Source organism: Sciurus carolinensis, chromosome 16, assembly GCF_902686445.1.
Source record: "Sciurus carolinensis chromosome 16, mSciCar1.2, whole genome shotgun sequence".
Taxonomy (NCBI): domain Eukaryota; kingdom Metazoa; phylum Chordata; class Mammalia; order Rodentia; family Sciuridae; genus Sciurus; species Sciurus carolinensis.
In genome coordinates this window covers 27,216,115-27,237,829 of record NC_062228.1, presented here as the reverse complement: position 1 = coordinate 27,237,829, position 21,715 = coordinate 27,216,115, and the positions used below count along the sequence as shown (strand labels likewise).

The following is a 21,715-nucleotide window of genomic DNA, read 5'->3' as shown; positions in this document are numbered from 1 at the left end:
TGTGAATGACAGTCACAAGCCACATTCTCAGGAACTCAAGAGAGGTTTTGTAAACAGGTTGGCAACCTTTGTCTCCCTGCTTCTCTGGGGTTTTCCTGCCTATCCACCTGACTAAGCTCTGAGCCCATATCATGGGCAGAGATGATCAGGGTGGGAGGGGACTGAAAGAGCTCCATCGTGCAGAAACTGGTCATTGTTGTTCCTGTTTGGATTTGCTGGCTGTTGAGTCATAAGTGGCCTGTAATGTGTTAGTAGATGTGGGCCCTGCAGATAAGTTGTACCTTCTAAGCCAGAAAGCCCTCAGCAATGAGCAGTTTTTAAGGGTATTTGGAAAAAAATTGATGAGTACTCAGTGATGAGAAACCATCTAATTGAAAAGTAATTCTGTCTGCTTATTGTCAGTGACCCTAGAGGCTGCCTTTGAAAAGTCTTGAAATATAGTGCCTTCTAACTGATTGTAAAACAGCAAAGTGGGTGAGCCCCAAGAGACTGCCACTCAGGGAAAATGCTGAGTAACTGGGGCAGCAGCTACAGCTTCTTTGCAGCATCGATTGGGTTGTCAGTTTCTCAGTCGTGTTTAGAGTCTCCAGTGCCAAGCCTGGACCATATCTGCGGCTGCAATCATGAATTAGGTAGGCATGGTCCTTGCCCTCAAGGAGTTTATGATGTGGGGGGTGGGGCAGAAAGAAAACCATGCTGCTTTCTGTGAGAAGTATGATTTACTGGTTACTTACTGTTTGTCAGAAACTTGATTTGACTTAAGATTTTGCCTGATCCCCTTATAACAGTGGGACAACAAAGACTAAGAGAGGGCAAGTAACTCTCTCAGATTACTCAGTTGTCTAGTGGTGAGATGAGACTCAAACCCAGAGCACACATTCCTATAGTCCTGATGGAAGAGCCATGGTAGGCTGAAAGGGGAGCTGCTACTGTGATTTTAGTGGGCCTGGAACTAAGTCACTGAGATTTCTGTGCAGGAAATGCAGGAAATTTTCTGACATTGCCTTAGTCTTCATTTCTTGACTTTGAGAAATACTTAAGTGCTGGTGGGCATACTGTCTGTTTCAGGTACATAGTACATGTTACAGGAGTGAATATGAGACCTACATTATTTTTTGCAACTAATTTTGAGAGCTGAATGTTTTGGCCAGCCACACTGGCACAGAGCTGTAATATCAGTGGCTCAGAAGGCTGAGGCAGGAGGATTGCAAGTTCAAAAGCCAGCCTCACAACTTACTAAAACCCTAAGAGACCCTAAGCAACTCAGCGAGACCCTGTCTCTAAATAAAATATAAAAAAGAGCTGATATGTGACTCAGTGGTCGAATGTCCCTGTGTTCAATCCCTGGTACCAAAAAAAAAAAAAAAAAAAAAAAAGGGAGAGAGAGAGAGAGAGAGAACTCAGTGTTTTGGCTGCAGTGTCATAAGGATGTTGTGGAAATTTTTCAGTAGACCTCCCCAGATTGTTATTTTTTAAAATACTAGTTGATTCTGGTTCTGTTGACATTTGTAAAGGCAAGTCAGAGGAACCCTGGCATGGTTTTTTTTTTTTTAAACTATCTATCCTTGGAGGGAAATACAGCCAACTGTTCGCCCACACTGTCCTCCAAAGCTCCAACCAGCCTTAAGACATTTCTGCTAAGCTGTCCTCCCTGCAGGCCCCTTACTGCTGCTCCTGGCTGCCTGCAGTTCCCCCCAGCCTCAAGTGTGTAGGCTCTGCTGTGCGCAGAGATGCTGCTGGAGCTCAAGGCCCGTGCTGCCAGCTGAGTTGCTATAGTTATAATTTAATTGCATCAGCTTTACAGCCTATTAAGAGCAAAAAAGGAAAATGTTTTCTTGGTAACAATTATCAGTCATACTCTTTCTTGTAAATTTCCATTCTTCTTCATCTCTTTCTACCTTAAATTCATTATTTTAGGGAGGAGGAAGTTGGAACATTGAAAGAATGGGCTTAGGGTGGGGCAAGTGTTTAAAAAGAAACCAAAGGGCTGATGACTGTATTTTTCCATTTTCTTGATAAGCAGAGACAGAAAGTGTGATGTGAATATTTTAGTACATGATGAGGACAGAAGAAAGAACAGAGTGGGAAAAAACATTTTTAAATTAAAATTTGAAAGAAAATTCTGTCTTTAAGATGTTAGTTTGGATTGTAGATTTAAGACGAAATTGTTTTGTGCAGAATTCTCTTATTTTATACTGTGTTGGATTTTGCATTTTGGGGAATGGATTTGATAGCTTTTTTTTTTTTTTCTTGTGTGTGTTTGATTTTTTAAAATTATTCAGTTTTTTCACACATAAAAAAGAGTATGTATAACATTTAAAGGTGTAAATCAGGGGTTTGCAGATTCTAGCCAATGAGCCACATCCAACCTGTTAAAAGTTTTATTGGAACCCAGCCATGTTTATTTGTTTACATATTATCATCTGTGCTGCTTTTGTACTACAATAACAGAATTGTTTTGACAGATTATATGGCCTTCAGAGCCTGAAATATTTATTGTCTTTTTCAGAATAAGTTTAGTGATTCCTGCTGTAACTAATAAATTGAATGAATATCCACCTGCATATCGCACAATTAAGATATATAATATCAGTATCTCTGAAGCCCTCTCTGAGTGCTACCATCCGTTGCATCCTCCACTTTTCCTATCAGATATGGTGTTTTAGTCAGCTATTTTGCTGCTGTGACTAAAAGATCTGACCAGAACAATTTTAAAGGAGGAAAAGTTTATTTGAGGGTTGACGGTTTCAGAGGTTTTAGTCCATAGGAGGACGGCTCCATTCCTTGGAGCTCAAGGTGAGGCAGAACATCATAGTGGAAGAGCATAGCAGAGCGAAGCAGCTTGCTTCATCAGGAAGCAGAGACTCCACTCTCCAGATACAAAATACCCCAAAGCCACGCCCCAATTCCCACCTCCTCCAGCCACATTTTACCACTTTAATTAATCCCATCAGGGATTAATTTACTGATTGGGTTAAGATTCTTACAACCCAATCATTTCTCCTCTGAACCTTCCTGCACTGTCTCACATATGAGCTTTTAGGGGACACCTCACATCCAAACCATAACAGATGGCTTGCTGGATTTTTCCATTCAAATTCTGAAGCCAGACAACCTAGAGGTATACAAGAAAAAGCCAGCAGTCATTCTCTCCCTCTAACTTTATCTTCTAAGGTTACTAATGTATATTAATTTGCTTATTATTTTACAGTTTTATTTTCATGGTCATGCAAAGCATATGCAAACGTTTATTTGACCAAAGTTACATGCAAATTGTAACTTCACTTGTGATACTACTACTAAGCTGTCTTTTTAGGTACTTAATATTTGTTAGGCACTGTGCCATGCACTTAATATGTATTATATAATTTTCTTCTAAACTAACCATGTGAAATAAAGGTTACCTCCTTTTTATAAATGAGGAAGATCAGATACCGAGTGGACAACCAGAATTCAAATTCAGCTTGATAAGTAAGAACCTTTTGACTTTTACCATATGGCAAATTCCTGAAGGATTTTTAGTTCCCAAAGGATAGGTATTCTCCTGAATGGTCTGCAAAACTTGAGAGGTTGGAGAGACAGAGATTGTTCTTCACATTTAACAGAGAAAAAAATTGAAGCTTGAAAAGGTGATGTACATAAGATTTTCAATAGTAAATTACAGGTGAGACTTGAACCCAGGCCTCCTGACTTTTTTTCTTTACCCCATGTAAACTGGGAACAGCCTTTGTCCTCCAGCTGTCCTAGGACTGGACTGTTTGACCCTAGTTCCCATGGTTTTCTCATGGGGGCTATTAAGCTCATAGGAATGGGGCAGGTGGAAGGCAGGGAACCTTTGGAATTTTCCATCCTTAAAAATTGAAAGTTTCTGGTACACCTTTATTTATAAAACCATCTCTACCCTAGGTTTCCTACCTCCTTCATCAACACTCCCTTGTCTCCTTCTTCCTTCTTTCCCATCATCAGGGTTTCTGCACATGCTAAGTATAAGCCATACTGCACATATGCCACCCATTTAGATGACCATTCTCTCCTAGTAATTCTAAGAGTTAATTTTTAAATTCTGAGGGTTTCAGCTTTACAGAATTAAATAATTCGGGCACATATCACTGGTGGAGATAAGTACCATGGGACAGAATTTGGAAATAGCTAGGAAAGTTGACCCAGCAATTTCATTTCTAGGGATCTATCCCAAAGACATATTGATAAAACATGAAAAATCTCACGCAGAGAGATAGTCTTTGTAGCATTATTTGTAATAGTAAAAGCAGAAAACAACTAAAATGTCCATTGTTAGGGCACTGGTTGAATAAATGTGGTATATCTATATACTGGAAAACTTGGTCAATAGTACCAAGGAACATACACTATCATGAGAAAATACAATACCATGGAGTGATTACAGGACATATTATTAAGTAAAAACTGCAAGGTAGAGGAAAGTATACAAAAACTCTACCATTTATTTTAAAAAGCAGGTAAAGGACATCCATGTTTGTGGATCAGACACTTAAGTTGTTAAAATTCTTCAAAAACAATTTTTTTTTTTGGCACCAAGGATTGAACCCATGGGCACTTAACCAGTGAGCCACATCCCCAGCTTTTTACCTTTTTTTTTTTTTTTTTTTTTTTTTATTTTGAGGCAAAGTCTTGCTAAGTTGCTGAGTCCGGCCTTGAACTTGTGATCTTCCTACCTCAGCCTCCTGAGCCATTGGGATTATTACAGGTGTGTACCACCATGTCTGGTAGTACTCCTTGAATTTATCTACAGATTCAACAAAAACTCTTTATCAAAATCTCACTTGGCCCTTTTTTTCAGAAATTGACAAGTTGCTCCTAAATATAAGGGACTTATAATATCCAAAACAATCTTTCAAATGCAGAAGAAAGTTGGAAGACTCACACTTCCTATTCAAAATTTTCTAGAGCTGGGTGTGGTGGCACATGCCTGGCATCCTAGGACTCAGATGACTGAGGCAAGGGGATTGCATGTTCAAAACCAGCCTCATCAACTTAGCAACTTAGTGAGACCCTGTCTCAAAATAAAGATATAAAAAGGACTGGCAATGTGGTTCAGCGGTTTAGAGCCCCTGGGTTCAATCTCTGGTACCAAAACAAAATTCCCTAAAAACCTCTAGAAAGCTGCAGTAATCAAGATTGTGTGATATTGGCATAAGGATGTGATCCTGACATGTAGATTGATGGAATAGAATTATGAGTCCAGAAATTAATCCATGTGTCTGTGATCAGCTGATTTTCAACAAGGATACCAGGACCATTCAGTGTGGAAAGATGTCTTTTCAACTAGTGGTGCTGGGACAACTGGACCAATTGAACATCATCAAAATTAAAAACTTGTGTGCTTCAAAGGACACTCTTAAGAAAGTGAAAAAACAAAACACCTACAGAATGAGAAAATATTTGCAAATTATATATCTGCTACAAGACTTGTATGCAGAATGTGTTTAAAAAAAAAAAAACAAAACTCTTAGAATTGATTAATAGAAGACAGACAACCTAATTTAAAAATGGGCAAAAAGATCTTTGGTCCAGTATAGCAATTAGCTATTAGGGAAATGTAAGTCAAAAAACAGTGAAATATTACCTCATACTACCAGGGTGGTTGTAATCAAAGATACAACAGATGTTGACAAGATGTGGAAAAAAATTGAAACCTTCATGTATTGTTGGTGGGAATATAAAACAGTTCAGCCTCATTAGAAAACACATCATCAGTTCCTCAAAAGGGTAAATGTAGTTGCCATATATACTGCAGTTCTGTGCTTAGGTGTCTACTCAAGAGATGAAAACATTTTTCCCCACAAAAACTTGTACATGAATGTTCATGGTTGAATTTTCTAATAGCTAAAAAACAGAAATAACCCAAATATCCTCCAACTGGTAAATGGATACATAAAGTGGACATGGCTATAGGATGGGATGTAATAAAAAGGAATGAGATACTCATATGTGCTGTAACATAGGTGAACCTTGAAAGTCTTACATTAAGTGAGAGAAACCAGCACAAAAGATTGCATATTGTGTGATTCTATTTATGTGCGGTGTCCAGAATGGGCAAATCTAAAGGGACAGAAAAATAGGTTAGTGGTTGCCATGAGGTGAGGAGATGGGGAAGTGGGAAGTGATTACTGATGGATAGAGGCTTTCTTTTTGAGAGAGGAAATGTTCTGAAATTGACTGTGGTGGTGGTTGTACAAATCTGATTATACTTAAACACTTGGGTTGGATTATTTAGTATGTGAGTTTTATCTTTTCAATCTGTTTTTATAGAAAGCAGATGATGCAAATGTACATACACATTGCTGATAAAAAAGAAGGAAAGTATTTAAAAAGTACCAAGATTTGTTTTAATCAGGTATGGTAAGGCACACAGACAGGGAAATGACTCTCATGAAGGGAGTTTTTACTCACAGACCCCTAGAAACAGGAGGCATGGCACACCACACAGGGCCATACAGGAAGTGCTGTGATTGATCAGGAGAGGGGCAGTCAGGATTTTGAAAGATCCAGGCCCGAATGCCATAATCCTGATGTTGAAATCCTGAGCATCAAAATCTCTAAAAGCAGTTCCCCTGGGGGAAAGAAAAGGCTATACAGGAGGGATAGAAAACCGTGTTCTGAAGATGGATTGACTATGCAATACAGCAACCATGAAACCTCAATTTAAAGATCCATCATCTGTCTGCATTGGCATTCCTTCCAGCTTATGAAATTCCAGGTGCTTTTAATGAATTAAAGCGGCATTTGCCTGAAGAAGCCAGCAGTTACTGAGTAGTTTGAAAGTGATTATGTGCATGGTAGGATAAGAGGATTTTTAAACAGTGGTGTCGCTTGTTGGTCACTGTTGTTTCTGCCAAACTTGTGGTCTTAGTGCCTACAGAGTGGACTTACTATGTTGTTACCCAAAACAACCTAGAAGCATAGTGCAGAGGATAGGAAGACATAGTAGGGAATGATTATGTCAGCATGTATCAGATCATGGAAGAATTTAAAAAGAGCAGCCTCACAAAGAAAATGAATGTGAATGAATTCTTAAGGAGAGGCATGTCCTAAAAGAAAAATAGCAGCTATCCATCTTGATGCAAGACTTCAAAATGAGGTTAATGGGCTGGATATGTGACTCAGCCTGTCTGAGGCCCTGGGTTCTATCCCCCAGCAACACATACACTGTATATGTGTGTGTATTATACATATAATGTATATTATAATATATGTAATATAAATATATAGTATATGATGTATATAGTATATATTATTATTATTATTATTTTTGGTAATGATCCTGAAATTTGACCTGCAGTAATGGAGTGTGAGAAATAGTAAGTCCGGTGGTCCATTTTCAGAATATAGTATTTAACCTTAAATGTAAAATTACTGAGGAAAAGAAAACCAGCCAAAGAGGAAATAAAACAAATGGTTACTAGCAGTTAACACTTGAGTGTGACAGATTCACAGCCCCTTGATAAACAGGAGCTGAGGGAGAAGGGGCCAGCCTAACCAATAAAGATAAACTTCATATGGACTAAAATGTACTTAGTCCCAGAAAGACCTTTCTGCCTGCAAGAGAACAATGGGAGGTGGGACCAACTGAAGGTATATTTCTGTAAAACCTGTGTGAGGGGTTGGGAAGATTATGTAACCCATAGTACTCAGCAGTGAGGAACTGGGGGAGGAACCTGTGCTTTGGGGAATCAACGCTGATTGTAAGTGCTCTGAGTTTGCCTGCTCCTCCAGATACCTGATCTTGCAAGACTGACATTAAAGTCTCACTTTGTCTACCTTTTGTCTCAGTCCATTCTTTGGGTTTGGACAGGTGAGCATGTTTCTCACATGGACTACCTTCATGTAATTGCCCATAATCTATTTCTATAATATACTTTTTCATATGTCAAATTGTCTTTTTAATTTTCTTAAATTTTCCCCCACACTTTTAAATCATAAGCATTATATTTTTTTCAATTTACTGTGCTGTGTATTTCATTTTCACATCCTTTCCAATACTGGAAGTATAAATTATTTAAGAACTTTTTAAAGAGTTCTCATTTGTTTCTTTACTTTTTTCTTACAAATTTGACTTCATGCAAGTACATTATCATAACATTGATTTTTATGTATAAGCATTATGCGTATATGTAAAACCATTAAAACTTACTCAGTAAAAGAAGGAATGTCTGCATTTGTGAAGGATAAAATTTCTCAATTACCCAGCTCTTTGGACAGCTGCGTATTTGGTGGGAACCCATCCTGATTTTTGATCAGTTTCAGTAAAAGACAGGTTGTTCATCATGGTATTTCAAGATAACTGCAGGTGGAAAGCTGGGTGTACACAATTACCAGCCATAGTGATAAGCTTTTATCGTTTTGCTTCTTGACGTGTTTCTTTTTGAATACGGGTTTGTCTGCTTCCGTTACATCCATGTGCTTGTCATCAGTACATTTGTTTATGCTTGCAAAAATACGTTAATATCGCTTATTTTATTGTGTAAAGTGACCTATGAAGTGTTTTGTTTATATGTTTCTCAAATAAATTTCCTTTTAAAAATGCAAATAGTTGAGTGAAGTGGCATGTGCCTCCTGCAATCATAATTTCTAAGAGTCTGAGGCAGGAGGATCACAGAGACCTGGGCAATTTAGCAAGATCCTTTCTCACCAAAAAAGACTGGGGATGTAATGTAGCTCAGAGGTAGAGCACTTGCCTTGCCTGTGTGCAAGGCCCTGGGTTCAATCCCAGGTACCTGAAAAATACATAAATAAATAAAATGTCTGTTAAAGAATTCTTAAAATTGTTTTCTTCCCCCCAGAGTTATGCTTTTAGGAATTTGATCTTTTGAAATTTCAACATCTGGGATTATGGGTCTATGGCATTGTATCTCTTGGTATTACATCCCAAACCTGATCAGGACCCAGAGGGAGCAAGGGAGAAATGAGGGCAAGAACCCTTCCTGTGACTTCTGTAGGAAAGCAAGGCAAGGCAAGGCAGTACGGATGTATTTAGGATTGATTAGTTTGAATGATTTCTGGAGATAGGAGCTGTCTTTAGTTGTGCAGTACCTGGTTTGGAGATGAGTAGGATGGGGATGGTGGTCCAGTGTGAGAACCCTGTGAGAACCTGATAAAGGAAGTGGGTGGAGTTTTGGGCTCTGGATTGATGGGTTTGCATTGAAGATGTGCTTGCAGCAGAATTGTTTGCTACCTCTAGGAATTAGCTGCCCCAGGAGGGGAGTCCCTTTAGTGTCAACAGTGCCCCACATGTCACAGCATCAAATACAGAAAATAAGTAAATATGATTAATATAGAAGATAATCAAAAGGTCACCTCTGCGAAAGGGGAGGAATAGGTGGAGAAGATAGGGACCTTTAAAAAATAAAATTGACTTTGGAACTGTGCAAATATTTAACATAATTATAAAACAATTAAGCATTTAAAAGTTCCTAAAAATTGAAAATAAAACAAATGAACCCAAATGCTTATCCTTTTGATGACTAGCCACAGGGGAGAAACATTATCAAGTAATGTTTTAATCTGTCTTCAATGGTTTTATTGTTGGGGAAAGGTTGTTGGAGACTGTTGTGGTATAGTGTAGGATAAAGCATGTTGGTAGTCATGGCAGTGAGATTTCTGGTGTGGGAAAAAGGAGATACAAATGCAAATCTATGAAGTTAACCTGAAACCCTGTGTTCTTAATTTTGAATGGGAAATATCAATATGAACACGTGATGTAATTTGTCTTAAGAAAACTCCATTTTTAGCTCTGACCGTTGAAAAGACCTAGAAATAACTTGGCAAATCTAGTGAACCAGATAATTGTCTCTAAAGTCCATTACTTAATAGAAGCAATTAGAATTCTTGGAGAGTTGGGTAATTCAAAGTTTGAGGCAGGACTGTATAAAATGAACATGAACTATGTCTTGTCATACCAGATAGCAAAGAAGTTATTAAGACCTTGAGTCATTTAAAAGAACTGAGAAACCTTCAGGCCTGGGAGTATAGCCCATGAGACCCTGGGTTTGGTCCTCAGCACTACGTGCCTAAAAGAAAGAAAAAGAAAAAACAAAACAACAAAAAACTCCTGAGAAATGAATTTGCAGAGACTTTTACTGATCAAAGATAAGACAGCTTGAGCATCAGTAAGATGCCATGCACTGTCTTGGAACACATCAGATGTATTTAAATGCATGATTTCCTAATGATACTAAAACAAAACTCATTGGTCATCTTTGGAAGATGCTAGAGAACCAACTGATTGTTCAGGACAATTGCATAGTTGATGAAAGGAATTTTCCTGAATGGACATATTCTAGTTAATAAAGATAGAATTATAATACCACCATTTTATAAACCCTAAGGAATTAATAGACCTAAGCAATGGACATCAATGACACACACATTCCAAATAGAGATAACCAGGCATATATGCCTCTTGCCTGGTGATGAAAGTATGAAGTAATCTAACAACAACAGCAGTGGCTCCTGAATCTGATCAGACCTGTAGAGCTTACTTCCAATTTACAGGCAATACAGAGGACAGAGGAACATGCTCGACAGCATCATGGGTATTCAGTCAGTCAGTCAATCTGTAGGAGCTTACCTACCTCCTTGTTACTTTGAGTATAGGCCATGTATCAGTAACATCATTATCTTCTGTGAGCTTTTTAGAAATGTAGAATTTGAGCTCCATTCCAGATCTCTTGAATCAGAACCTGCATTTAACAAGTTTCTCTGGTGATTTTCACAGGTTTTTTTTTTTTTGTATTGTAAAAGGTAAATAATCAGAACCTTCAAAGACATTAAAAGGGGAAAAATGGGGGCTGTGGAGATAGCTCACTCAGTAGAGTGCTTGCCTTGTAAGCACAAGGCCCTGGGTTCGATCCCCAGCACCCAAAAAAAAAAAAAGAAAGAAAAAGAAAAAAAATGATGGGCTGGGGCTGTAGCTCAGTGGTGTGGAGCACTTGATTGCATGTATGAGATGCTGAGTTCAATCCTCAGCACCACATAAAAATAAATAAAATAAAAGTATTGTGTCCATCTACAACTAAGAATGAAACGGGGGGGGGTGAATGAGATGCAGGGGTGTTAAAATGAGATGGAGGGGCTGTAGATGGATGGAAAGAGACTTAGGACTATCAGTCCATTCACTAGTAACAGCCTTATTTGAATCTCATTTAGACGAGCAGATTTAAGACATGAAGTAATTGGGGAATAACCTTGATTCTACTTCAAAATAAGCTGAGTGATAGGAAAGTAGGTAGGGATATAGACAAAACATGTGAATTGTTGAAAATGAGCTATAAGTACAAAGAGGTTCACTATTTTTATTTTGTATTTAAACACTTTTTTCCACAGCAGAAAAAGGGAGACCCACCAGGATGACTAAATCTCTAATAAAAAAGATATAACAAGAGTTGGTGAGGATGTGGGATAAAATTGGAACCTGTGTACATTGCTTGTGATGATGTAAAATGATGTGACTACTTTGGAACAGTCTGGCAGTTCCTCAGAAGATTAAACATAGAGTTGTTACTATTTGACCCAGCAGTTCTGCTCCTGGGTATATGCCCAAGAGAAGTGAAAACATATTCACACAAAAACTTGTGCAGAAATGTTCATAGCAGCATTTTTCATAATAACCAAAAATATGGCAACAACCCAATTGATGGGTGGATACCTATCAATTGATGGGTGGATACATAAAATATATATGTCTGTACAGTGGAATACCATTTGGCAGTGAAAAGGAATGAAGTTCTAATACATGATCCATCATGGTTGTGCCTTGAAGCATTATGCCAAGTGAAAGATCCCGCTCACAGAAGATTATATATTGTATTACTTATTCCATTTATGTGCAGTGTTCAGAGTAGGCAAATCTGTAGAGACAAAAAGTAGATTAGTGAATGCCAGGAACTCAGGATGATTTTGGGGGAAATGGGAATACACTACTCATGATAGAGTTTTCTTCTGGAGCAAAGAAAATTGTGGTGATGGTTGTTGTGATTCTATGAATGTACTATAATCTCTGAATTGTACACTTTAATTGGCAAATTGTGTGGTATGTGAATTAATATCTTAGTGAAACTGTTTTGTGAAAAAGGAGGACATTAGGTGCTCCAGGCTTCACCCAAGAGTATTCTGAATATTGGGAGGAAAGTTACATAGATTATTCATTCCGCTGTGCAACCAGAGCTGAGAACCACTGTATCAGAAAAGTAACTTGTAAGGAGTGTTAGAAGAGGTGAGTTTGTCTTATCTGATACCCTGGAGGGCATGCGGCAGGGATAGCATCCTAGTTGACCAAAAGGAGACCGAAATCTACAGGATGAACCCTCTGAATGAACATAATCCATGCTGCAGTGTTCATTAGATTGGAACTAAATACAGGAAATCCTTTTTCTGGTAAGGACTGAAACTCTTGGGTTCTGCTCACAACTGTTAAATGTGCTGCTGAATGCTTTAGCTGCTGGGTGATTCAAAGTGGACATATACTTTTTCAGTGAGATTTTTTAGTACTAAGTCAGTCCCAAAATAACAATCTAAAAAATCTATTCCCCCAAATTTCTTCCAGAGATTGTTCTAGATATTAGTGAGAATTTGTTGCTGCTGCTGTTGTTTTAAGCTTAACCATTGTTATGTTGCTCAGATGATTAGAAATAAAGCCAGCTGTATTATTCCCATTTCTCTTAAAAGCATTTAATGGTCAGATAAGTCTGCTGTGTTCCTGTACTGGGCAGTGGAGAGGGAACTTGTAGGTATGCTGGCATAGTGTTTGGTTTTGAAGAGAGGCCATGCAGAACTGACCTTGGATTTGAGTTTGACTGCTCTTGAGCAAATCACTGACTGCCTGAACTTTAGTTTTCTCACCCAGTGAATGAAGTCTGGATTAGGTTACTCGCGAAGCTTCTAAAATTTTGTTGTTCAGTCTGTCTTTTTAGAGACTGTATGTATAGAGTGATGGTTAAGAGTTTGTGTTCTAGAACTCTGTGACCTGTCTCTGCCACTTCCTTGCTCTGTGACTTTGGACAAGTTGGTTAATCTCTTTGTACCTTAGTTCCCCCATGTATAAAATGGGGAGGAATAATGACATCTACCTCCTGGGTTTCTTTACTGTAAAGTGTTTGGAGCTATTAGCCTGTGATGGTATTATCTTCTTATTCTAGAAAAGGCCCTCCATCTAATTCCGGCATGATCAGAACTCAGATCTCTCCTGCTACTAAATGCAGTGTTTTGTCTGTTTAGCCACAGATGATGGATCTTTATAGAGTAGGTATAAAACATCCATATGAAAGTATCTGGACAGTAGATAAGAAGTTTTGAGTGAAAACATACTCTGCAGTATGGCATGAAGCATAATGTTTTCCTAATCTGACTTTTTCCTCACTCTTGTCTCCCTGCCCTATATCCAAATATAGATCAGTTCTCCTTGGGTCTCGGGGACTTGACATATCCCACATCTCCCAGCGACTGGAGAGTCTAAGTGCAGCCACCACTTTTGAGCCTCTTGAGCCTGTGAAGGACACAGATATTCAGGTAAGGCCACCAGGTACAGGTAGAGTCCTGAGCCTATAACCCAGGCTGAAGGTCCTGTGCTGTTTGTTTACTGACTGATTTAGGTAGTCCATTGTCTTTGTTAATTTTCTTCTTCCCCAGATTTTCAAAGAATGGGAGACTCTGCTTTGGGGTTACAATGGAGAACACTTGGTTATTTTCAGAGTGCTCCGTGTGACTGAATTTAAGAAAGCGATTCCAACCTGCACTCTAGATAACTCTATGAGAACAGATTTCTTTTCCTTCCTTGGGCTTAATCCAAGGCACAGAGACATTTATTTCAAATTTTTTCTTGCTTTCTTTACTACATCTCAAATAATTTTGCTATTCGTCTTTCACATTTGTTTTCTACATCTTGCTTGTATTGGTTGGCAAAGAACTTGGGAAAACTTAGAGTACTATTTACTGAAACCTATTCAGTGATTTCCAGGATGTATTTGGCTACATTAGTGGCACTAGGAAATGGTCTAATAGAGCGCTGAAGTCTCATTAAACCAAACATGCCACTAAGAGTTGATAGTTGTTTTAATCTAATCTAACGAATAGAAAATTATGAAGGAAAAACCTTGTAGTCCGTGATGCTTGACAAATTTGAAACACTACATTTGTGTGTTGATGTGACAGTGGAATTGATTTACCTTTATGTTCTTGAGTTGGGTTTTGCTGTGTTACCCAGGCTGGCCTCCAGCTCCTGGGCACAAGCAATCAATCCTCCTGCCTCAGCCTCCTGAGTAGTTGGGACTACAGGCATGGGCTACCTTGCCTGGTCTTTATTTACTTTTGAAATGAAAAGAACTCAGGCTCTGCAAAGGCAAATCTTAGTAGTAATGGGTACTAGTTGTGTTGTTCTTTGGGCTTAATTTGAATTAATACTCTACCCCACTAGCCTTCCCAAGAACATACTGTCTATGTTTTGATTGTATTTATTCTAATTTAGAGACCTACCCTTTTATTTTTTATTTTTATTTTTTAAAAAGTAAGAGTTTCCTTTTTAAAAAAGTTATTTTAAGTTGTCATTGGACCTTTATTTTATTTATTTATTTATATGTTGTGCTGAGAATCAAACCCAGTGCCTCATACATGTCAGGCAAGTGCTCTACTACGGAGCCACAACCCAGCCCTAGAAACATACACTTTTATTTGAGAGTTGAGTAGCTATAGACATTCATAAAATTTCCACTTGTTGATATGTTCCCAAAGTATGAAAATCCAATTTTTTTCTGGTTTTATATGCTAAATCATATTTGTCTGTCAACTTATAGGTACCTTCTCATTTCCATGTAATCTTAAAATGGCATGCATACTCAAAAAAAAATTTTTTTTAACTACTCCTTTGTACCTCCTGTGCAACTGCTTGGTTTTCTATAAACAAATATAAGAAATAGGGATGAGATGAGCTGAATGGGATAGAGCTCAAAGTCACATATATTTTAGGAACAACACTAATAGTGCAGAAGAAATGGCACTGGCTGAAAAGTTGGTTTCTTTTTGTTTGGGTGTTTTTAAAATTGTTAAAAGTATCAAAGAAGTTGTTTATTTGAAAAAAGAGCTGCCTTTTTTTCTTTGGCATTCTCGGAGTACCTGTTTGGAATACTCGGTAGCATTTATCAGTGCACTTCCTGCATTCTACTGATGTGGTACTCCACTGAGATTTTGGCAGGTTTATAAATGTATCAAGTAGTAATGATCATCTCTTCTAACTTTGTGCTTAATGTAAGAACACCCTCCTACAACACCCCCAATGAGAGAGCTTCCTAGTAATGCATGCTTGTCCCATCAAAAAGAATGTCTTAATTTGGAAACAGCATGGCTATGAATTTTGGTCCTGTGTGGGGAATCTCTGAACTTTGAGATTAAGGATGTTTCCATTTCAGAATTTCAACTCTTTGGCGGGGAGTATAGCTCAGTGGTAGAGTGCTGGCCTAGCATGCACAAGACCCTGGGTTGGATCTTCAATACCATTAAAAAATATTTTTCACCTCTCTCTTGAACTTTCTCCAGTAGCTTCAGAAATGCAAATGGTCAATCCAAGATAATTTTTGGTTAGTTAAGAGTGTATCATCTAGACCTGAAGTAAAGGTCTAGACTTGGTAGTTAGGAAGTAAGTCCTCTGTTGATTTCATCTTCTTGCCAGCAAAGATTTACAGGAAGAAAATGTAGCTTTGATCTAAAAGTCTGGAGCTTTGGACTGAGCTAAACTGTTCAAGTTTACCAATAGGGCTTGAAGGTTTTCAGTTTTTGTAGGGCTTAACCAGTGTTTAAACTTCACATACACAAAGGAATATCAGGCCTGCACGTGAGTTGTATAGTAGTCAAATGTGAGAGATAAGCCACCTTGCATCTTTAGCATGGAGTGGTCCTCTTTTTAATTCTTCTCTTTTAATTCTTCTCTTTTTAATTCTTAGATAACGTGTTGGTTATCTAAGAAAAATAAAATTGTGGACAGTTTCAGTAACTGAAACGTGTAAAAAAGCCAGATATCCTATCTGATAATCTTTTCTTCCTATTTATTTTAATAGTCTTATTGAATTCACATACCATAAATGTGATGGACTTTTGTATATGAATTTAGCTTTTCTAACCAGTGCATTTTTTTGAGATGAGAATGTTAATCACATGTGCCAAATATCAGAGTGAAATTATTAGATCCTTTTATAAGATCCTTAAAGTACTGTTTATGAAAGGAAATGCTGATGCATCTTTTGACAGATGCTGTCCAGGATTTTATACTGCCTGCTGTTTGCATTTCTTAAAAGCTTGAAAGGGCATTTTCCCATGTATAGATTGTTCTTTTTAGTTTGGTAACTATTGATTATATTTCTTTCTGTTTCTAATGGAGCTTGAAATTAATATGGGTTTTTTTGTTGCCGTTTTGTTGTTCGTCATAATCAGTGATGTTGGCATGCATTGAGAGTGCATTTTTTAAAAAATTGCTGTGGCAAGCAATGGTAATATATTTTTAAAAACCCACTTAAATATACATATGGATGAGAGTAGTAGAATTTCTTAAAATGTTTATTGATTCTATTTTTTGGAAATGATCATAAAGAGACCTACAAATTTGTATAATACAGGTAAAGAGCAGTAATGTAATTGGATATGCTGCTAAAATTACTGTACTGATCTATTCAAAGTGACTTTGTGGTACTTGATTACAAGTCCTCTTTCAGAAATCCACTGGCTTACTCCTGTCCTTGGAGAAAAAATATTGAGGGCTGATTACTTGTCTTTTCTATGATCTGAACAGCCCTAATGTACCTTGGATGAAATGTATTATACAATAATAAAGTACAAATTTATATAGCTCAGTAATATTTTGGACTTTTTCCCTTGAATGCATGTGTATTTCAAGAAGACTGAGTAGAAATAGCCTGAGTAGGCCATTGAAACAGGAGCTGCAGTTTCCCAACATTAAGAAATATTTCCAAATGGCATTGGACCAAAGCAGTGATATTATTGCTAAATTCGTTATTTTCCTAGGGATGCTGCAACGAATTACCACAAACTTAGTGGCATAAAACAATAGAAATTTATTTCACAGTTTCATAGTCCAGATATTTAAAATCAAGCAGTACCACACTCCCTCCATCAGCTCTAGGAGAGAGTCCTTTTCCACTTTTGGTGTCTTTTAGCATTGGCATGTGGTAGTGTAAGTTCAGTCTCTTCCTCCATGCCCGCAGGTTCTCCCTTGTGTCAAGTCTATCTTTCCTTTTTGTTGTAAGGATGCCAGTCATTGGATTTAGGGCCCATCCTAAACCCGGAATGATCTCAAGATCATTCACAAAGACCCTATGTCCAAATAAGATCACACATACCAGTATGAAGGGTTAGAACTTGGACATATCTTTTTTGGGGGACACACTTCATTCCATTACACATCCAGAATGAATTGTGCCCGAAATTTTAAAACTGTGTAAATAATAAAATGTTTTAAAATATAACTATATTTCACAGCCATATGGAGTATGAAGCATTAGAATAAGGCATCTATTGTTAGTTCTTCCACTGATTGCAAGTCCCAAGTATCCGATCTTATCCTTAGTATTCTCTTTTGAGACTTGGGGACCTGAGACTGACTACCCCTATTTGACTCCACAGTTCAGTAGTATTTACTTTCTCAAAACAGGTCAACAAACAGTCTGTATTGTGCTTGAGAGACTTCTATAGAGACTTTTTTTTTTCCAACTAGAAATAGTCTTTTTATAAAGTATTAAACAGAGATTTTAGGATTAGTATAGATAAGATTAAATAGTGGCATGTTCCCAATGTAGGAGGAGCTGTCTTGTATATATACATTCTGTGTTTCAGCCAACCAGGTTGCTAACCCTTTCTTTTTTCTTTTATACTTCAGGTTTTTGCTTGTCATCTTCCCTTAGCCTGGAGTAGCCCCTGTGAGATATGCAAACTTTAATTTCAGTCTAAGACTCTCAGATTTTCCTTAGATGCCTCCTCTTCCATAACCTTCTTGGATCTGTCTTCTCCATGGCCTCCAAATATAATACGTTGGCTTTACCACTTAGGAAAAGGGAGCTTTCTGAGTGCCCCCTTAGGAAGTAAATGGAAATCTAGATTACGTTGTTGGACTTTACTTAGTGGCCAATTCTAATCTTATATTAGTGAAAATTCAGCCCTTGATACCAAAAATAAAACAAAAAACTTAGTTTCAAAGACCCTCATTATCTGCCTAAATGTCTAGATGAATATCAGTCTTACATAAGTAAAGAGAAAAAGAAGTCTTAAACATAGGATAAAATGCCATGAGAAAATTAGAGTCAGGAAAATTGATCTGTCACATCTAAGATTAATGATGCAAAGATGATTAACTTGTCAAAAACTTATTTTACTTATCACACTCTATAATATTTACTTTTTTTTTCTGTCTTTGGAAAAATAGAAGGTCTTCAAATCAATTTTTTTAGTTTATCTTTTAAAAAGAGAAGAAACTAAATGGCTTTTTAAGTATGAAAATGAATCAATGGTATTGTAACCCTTCATTATCTCAATTGTTATTTTGATATTTACCTTTTAATTTTCTATCTTGAGACTTAAGATACTGCTGCTTAAATTCAGCTATATATGACAGTGAAGAGGAAAAGTAGTTGTGCTGCTCACTGTATTTGATTGTGTATCTGTAGTATTGGCAAGTTGCTTGGGAGCAGGTTGCAGAAATCCTGTGGCAGTTTGTTGGAAAGGTCAGACTTGCCTAGAATGATTGGTGTGCTAATAGTAGCTCTTTAGGAATATTACTGGGTAACTATTAATATTGAAGAAAAAATGCAGTAAATTTCCCTAGTTAAATCAGTTGAGGGAAAGAAAGTGCAGTCAGAATGGGTAAGCAGTGTCCCAATTCCAGGACTAGTTTGAAAGAAATGCAGTTGTCATTTCATCTGTTTATAGAAACCTTAATGGCTTAATGGCAAGGAGAGTTATTACAGAGCTGCTGTGGTAAATCTAAGAAAGAGATAAGATTCATTCACAAAGATTTGCATCTGTTTGTATACGATACTTTGTATGATAATTCTGAGACATGATTTAAGTAATCTAAACACACCTGTCTTCCATCTTGTTTTTGTACTTGATGTGCTAGAGCAGAATCCTCTGTACAAAATGGTGACTGGTCTAAATCAAAGGATGAGAAATTTTGAATTATAGACTATGAATTTCCAAGGAATAAGATTTTGCTCTTTAATGTTTTCACATAATATAAAACTATGAGACTGTTCCCTGCCTCTTATAGTCCAGATTTTTAGTTAGCATTTGTTTATTGATCTCCTTCATATATTCCCCTTGCCCCAAAGAGAATCTGCGGGAAGTTTATGGCAGCTTTCCTTTGCATTTGTAGACATCTTTAATGGGAATTTGTATTTTGTCCTTTTCCAGCTTATAACAGCTACCTACCCTGGACTTCACACAGCCTGTAGTTAGTGCTCTTGAACTCACTAGCAAATTCTCATGAATCCACACTGTTAGTTGGACAGGAGCCTCTTCTTGGGAGATCAGGTATATTTTAGCCCAGGATTCAGGTGTAGAGGCTGAACTGCATGTAGAAAAGACACACAGTGATTGTATTTCAGGGACAGTCACACGAGGCTTTGTTCCATGTATGAACACAATGGTGTCTACACTATCTTGCTTAAAACTGATGAATATTTGCTGTTCCTTGTCATAAATAAATGACCTAGTGTTAGTCTCAGAGCTGGTAAAAACTAGTAAACTTGTAAAAAATAAAATGGGGTATTCCCAGAGGCAGGCTAATGTGTCGTCTTGTTTTGTGTTTATTATCAGGTAGCCTAATGCTGATTACTGTACTGACAGAAATACTTTAATTTTTCTTCCTGTTCCTGATAAGGGGAAAGGTAGTCATTGTGGTCTGGTGGCAAATTATGCAATTCATTAAAGTATTCTGTGAATGGAATTAAAAATGGTAACTTTGGAATAAAAATGTGTTTGTATAAAATGTGAAAAAGCTGCTTTTATGTGAGCCAGGCACATAAGATTTCAGTCCTTTTATTTGTCCATTCACACTTACTCTTGAATGCAGGGCTTTCAGAACAAGCAAGTAAATGGATGCTGAATGCATTCTGGGCAAGCAGGAAATGACAGGCTTTTTTGTCTTCTCAGAGGTTTCTTATATCCTGTAGTGAGCAAGAGAATATCAATTACCAACTTGAAGAAGAAAGAAGTTGGAATGGTTCTGTAAGAGTATTTTGGAACAAGCCCATGTCTAAAATATTTATCTAACATTTTAATAGAGCACTTCAGTATTGGCCAGGCTCTGGTGCCTTTGAACTAGAGTTGAGTCCTCCCCACCCTCCTTCCCTTGCTCTCTCTTAACCTGCCGATATCTATTGATGCCCTAGCACTCTGGAGATGAGGAACGTATATTGTCATCTTCAGTCCAGGATCTTTAAATTACTTGGTTTCAGGAACCAGAAATGGGCAAAGCTTTTTATCTGCTGAACTATTTGATGCTGGAGTGGATGTGATTTAAATGGCAGTTAAAACCTTGTCAAATATTGAATGCATTACTGTAGACCAGTCTGTCATTCTCAGATGGCAGCCCCTGATCTGGTGCACTGCTTTGATCTGCTTGCCACAGCGCTTTGTGATCTCTTATTTCTGTTTCAGAATATCCGATTCCGAGCTCTCCAGGCCAGCATCCTGACATGACTCTTTTGATTGGTGGTAGTTGCAAAGTGTGGCTCCCCAGTTAAAAAACTTTGGAGCTCAGGTTGCTAGTGTCTCCTTACAAATCCACATTCTGTGAAGAAACGTAGAGGGGCTCAGATGGGGGAAACTTAGATTTGCTTCCTTTTGTTTGTCATTTGTTTGTTTGGTGAGGACCAGGAAAAGACACTAGGAGCTGAGGGGCAGCATCCTCTGACTACAAGACCTATACTTAGAACCAGTGTTTATCACTTTCGTTTAAAGCATTTTTTTTTTTTTCTGATTTATAAACGCTCAGCTTCCATCTTGCACTTCAGATATGGAGAGGCTGAGTGCATTCCCTGAGCCCAGGTTGCTGGCAGCCGCAAGGGTGAAGGCCGTTGACTGTGAAAGCTGCTGGTCTGCAAGGTCAGCAGTGGTGCATGCGGCACTTTAATTATTGTAGAGGACAGAGGGGCCAGACCCCTCTTCTCACTGTAGAGTGGCCGTGAGGCTGAGGTGTCCTCCCCAAACCTGCCTGCACTTCTCAGAGAACTGCAGTGCTTGGAGCAGTGCAGCAGAGTCTGTGAGCAGGGAGGGCTGGGCGTGACACAGCTGCTGAACAATTGCTCGGAAAGAGCTCTTGTCTTATAAGGCATCTTTACCACTAGGACGGGGCTATTTGTTTAATTTATAAAACAAAGGGGAGGATCAGGTCAGCAGAATATAAGTGGGAGGGTGGATTTGTAGGCTGCTTTTTATTATTCCTGCCTAATTTGGTTTATTTCTTTGATTGGCATGAGCAAAAAGATATGGGAAAGACTTTCCTCTACTCCTCCCTGCCCCACTTTTTTTTAGTGTTTTACATTGCTGTTGCTATCTTAGGAACAGGTAGAGACAGCCATGGAAAATTATGATACACTTAATTTCAGAAAACACTGGCGTGGTATTTTCTGGGAGTATTTAGTTCTCTCTTGCTGGTTCTCTTATTCACAGTGCTTATCAG

General features: G+C 37.9%; 1 protein-coding gene across 2 annotated transcripts in view; it reads left to right on the top strand.

Annotated features, from left to right (window-relative positions):
- Nup93 (nucleoporin 93) overlaps positions 1–21,715 on the top strand; it is a 98,997-nt gene that overhangs the window by 12,843 nt on the left and 64,439 nt on the right. For both annotated transcript variants that reach the window (XM_047529621.1, XM_047529620.1), the window contains exon 3: positions 13,428–13,545. In XM_047529621.1, the coding sequence (XP_047385577.1) occupies positions 13,428–13,545 (118 nt within the window). The remainder of the gene's footprint in view (positions 1–13,427; positions 13,546–21,715) is intronic.